General features: G+C 60.3%; 1 protein-coding gene across 1 annotated transcript in view; it reads left to right on the top strand.

Annotated features, from left to right (window-relative positions):
* MYO1C (myosin IC) overlaps positions 1–3,271 on the top strand; it is a gene marked incomplete at its 3' end in the record, with an annotated part of 26,506 nt that overhangs the window by 22,977 nt on the left and 258 nt on the right. The window contains 6 exon segments of the mRNA XM_010155051.1: positions 248–331; positions 1,094–1,187; positions 1,291–1,346; positions 1,705–1,840; positions 2,755–2,825; positions 3,182–3,271. The exon segment at positions 3,182–3,271 is cut by the window's right edge and continues 4 nt beyond it. Coding sequence (XP_010153353.1) covers positions 248–331; positions 1,094–1,187; positions 1,291–1,346; positions 1,705–1,840; positions 2,755–2,825; positions 3,182–3,271 — 531 coding nt within the window.

The following is a 3,271-nucleotide window of genomic DNA, read 5'->3' as shown; positions in this document are numbered from 1 at the left end:
GAGCAGTGCCATAGCAGGGCTCCCGGCACCCACCCTCCGCTCTAAAGCAGCTGGAGAATGTTGCGGGAGAAACTCTCGGAGAGGTGGAAAATTCGCTTCCTATTACGGCACTTTGCCAGCGGAACCGCGCTTCACCCCGGCATTTCCTGGTGTTGCTTCTCCACCGGCTGAGCTGGTTCGTCGGGAACGCTGGGCCCTTTCGCGGGCTCTGTGCTTCCTTCCCCACGGGCTCTGCTTCCCTCTCCAGGCGTCCCAGCTCCTGCGGCAGCTCTGCATGCAGAACATGGTCTGGACCTACTGCAAGCGAATCAGTCCCGAGTGGAAGCAGCAGGTACGAGAACTGGGTTTCACACGCCACGCAGACGTCGCCGAGGACAGGGGGGTCTCGGGTCTGTCCCGGGGGGAGCAGTGGGTGGGGACAGGGTCCTGCACAGGAGCAGCGGGGAGGTGGAGCAGCTCCTGAATCACCATGTCACGGCTGGGTAACCGTTCCGTGGGGACGCTGCGACTGGTGTTAGGTCAGAGACAAAACCCCAAGCCCAGAGTGTGCGGAGAAGGAAACCCCCTACCGCTTCCCACCCCGCTAAGCACGGGGCCCGGAATGCTGCAGGTGACTTAGAGCTCAGCCAGGGACTAAGGGCACGGGGCTAACGCCAGCCTGGAGCGCAGCGGAGGTGGAAACTCGGAGTAAAGGTGGTGTAGCTGAAAAGCTTCGGGGAGGGAACAGCTGCGAGGTGAACACAGCGTGTGGGGCAGAGAACAACGGCTGGAGGAGGAAGAGGTTAAGGGAACCACTGCAGGGGGATTCTGAGGCTTTTTAAATACGGGCGTTACCAAAATCCAGAGCCACGATGCAGTATCCAGGTGAATTCAGCCCAGAAGCGGGATGGAAGGGGAAGGGGAAAAAGCAGCCACCCTGCCTTCCACCCTGAAGATCGGGTGGCTGTGGGAAGGGAATATTTTGTGATTCAGGACGCCAGAGCGAGATGGTGTCTGCTAAAAACCGAAGAGAGAACGCGTCTTGGAAGAAAAACTTGTCTTTTAGTTTAAGGAGACATTTATACTAAACAGAGCACGTCTGTTGTCCTTGCAGCTGGAACAGAAAGTAATCGCCAGCGAGATTTTTAAGGGCAAAAAAGACAATTACCCTCAGAGCGTTCCTAGACTCTTCATCAACACCCGGCTTGGTGAGTGGGGGCTGTGACGCTGCGGAAGGAAGGGGGGAACTGATCTACTCTCTTCTTGCTAGAAATTTCTCGTTCTGACCCCAGCTCTTTGGCTTTGACACAGGTAATGAAGAAATAAATGCCAGGGTCCTTCAGGCTCTAGGCAGCGAAGCCATTAAGGTGAGAGACGTGTCCCGAGTCGCTGTCAGGGAGCGGTTACTCAGCAGAATCAGGTTTCTGAAGAAAACAGAGCATGAGTTTCTAAGCTCGTAAGACCGTAGGAGGAAATTGATGGGAAGAGCCGAGGGCTCGGGACTAGCAGTCTGAGATTTGGGCAAGCTTAGGGCGGTTCAGGATTGAAGGGGTTGCAGCTGGCAGGGCTGGGAGAGGGGGTGGGAGCACTGGGAAACCTGGAGCTAAACCTGGAGTGCCTCAGGGCTGCTCAGGCTCCTCCGTCAGCAGGGGGGACTCGGGCTTGGCTGCAGTCACTGGGGGTTGAGGCCCGCTGCAGCCCCAGCTCTGCTAACCCTTGTTTCAGTACGCAGTTCCCGTGGTCAAGTACGACCGGAAGGGATACAAAGCAAGAGCGCGGCAGCTGCTGCTTACCCAGAGCGCGGCCGTCATAGCTGAAGAGTCCAAGATCAAGCAACGGATCAACTACGCCGACCTGACAGGTGAGGACGTGACGGGGGGGTTGGCCGCAGTTGGGTAACAATGCAGCCCTGTCCTGAGCAGGAAGGGAAGTACCCGGGGCTGACAAGCATTTGCAGTCTGTGCCGTCTCCAAATTGAGTTTTTCTAAAATTTAACTCCATCAGCTGTCACAGAAGTTACCCAATCCACCTCCCCCAGGGCCCCTCCTAACCCCTTCCCCACTGACGCATCTCCCGCAGGGGAGTTGTGCCATGGGATGCTGCTCCAGCTTCCAGCCCGCTGGGTGACAGGGACTCGGCCCCTTCGGAGGGGGGACGTGGCCAGGCAGAGGAAGCTGCCTGCCGCGCTGGAGTCGGCGCTCGGCTCTGTCAGAAACCCCTCCCGTCGCAGCCGCTTTTGGTGCGGATGCAGCTTTGTGACCGTCGCCCCTCGGAGTGGTTGCCAAGGGTGACACTAACCTGGGGGTCCGTGACGCCCGTAGGAGGCTGCTGCGGCAGAGCCGTGTGTTCGTCTCCGCGAGCGCCGGGCCAGCTGAGAGCGAACGGCCAGTCGGGTGGGTCTGGCCTGGCGGCAACAGAGTCCAAACCCGGTCCCCGGCCAGCGGGTGCCGCCCAGCGGAACTTGGTCACGGGGCCCTCAGCCGGCCACAGCTCTGTGCCAGCTCTGTGAAGGCCGCGGCAGTTTGCCAACAGGCGCCCCTCCTGCTCCAGGGAGGCCGCTGTAAGGTTGTTCTCCATCCTCAGAGCACAGTTACACGCTGCCGGTCTGTCACCTCGCAGCCTCCTCGGCCTCACCGCAGGCACTGGGGCAGCTCCCCAGCTGCCGGCTTTCCTGCTGCGGGAACAAGAGCTGCCGCGCTCTGGGAGAGGTCCGGAGACGCACACGAATCCCAGGAGTTGTTGTGCTGGGTGGCAGCTGGCCGTTCTCTGTTGCAGGCATCTCCGTCAGCAGCCTGAGCGACAACCTGTTCGTGCTGCACGTGCACTGCGAGGACAACAAGCAGAAGGTAAGGGGCCCCTCCGCCGTTCCGGCCTCCAGAAACGCTTCAGTGGCAGAGAGCAGATCTGGTGGGGGGAGGGTACCCACGGTGACGCGTAACCGGCTTCGTGCCGGCTCTGCTGGAATGTCTCTGTGTTCACCCGTGCGCAGCCGGGGCTCACCGCAGCCTTTTTTTTTTCCGCCCCTTGCCCCCGTTACTCACCGCAGCAGATGAGCTGCCGCGTGCCCAGTGTGACCCGCAACAGCAGCCCGAGGTCTCCAGGCCTGGGCCGCTCGGGGAAACGTTTCTCCCTGCTAACCTGAGGCCACGCCAGCACCACCACGGCCTTACAGCGGCGTTAACCGCCCTCTCTCTGCCCCCAGGGAGACGTCGTACTCCAGAGCGACCACGTCATCGAGACCTTGACCAAAACGGCCGTGCAGGCGGGCAAAGTCAACAACGTCAACATCAAC

The sequence above is a fragment of the Eurypyga helias genome, unplaced genomic scaffold (genome assembly GCF_000690775.1).
Source record: "Eurypyga helias isolate BGI_N326 unplaced genomic scaffold, ASM69077v1 scaffold35837, whole genome shotgun sequence".
Classification (NCBI taxonomy): domain Eukaryota; kingdom Metazoa; phylum Chordata; class Aves; order Eurypygiformes; family Eurypygidae; genus Eurypyga; species Eurypyga helias.
Note: the sequence above shows the minus strand (reverse complement) of the source record. Positions and strands in the feature narration are given on the sequence as shown.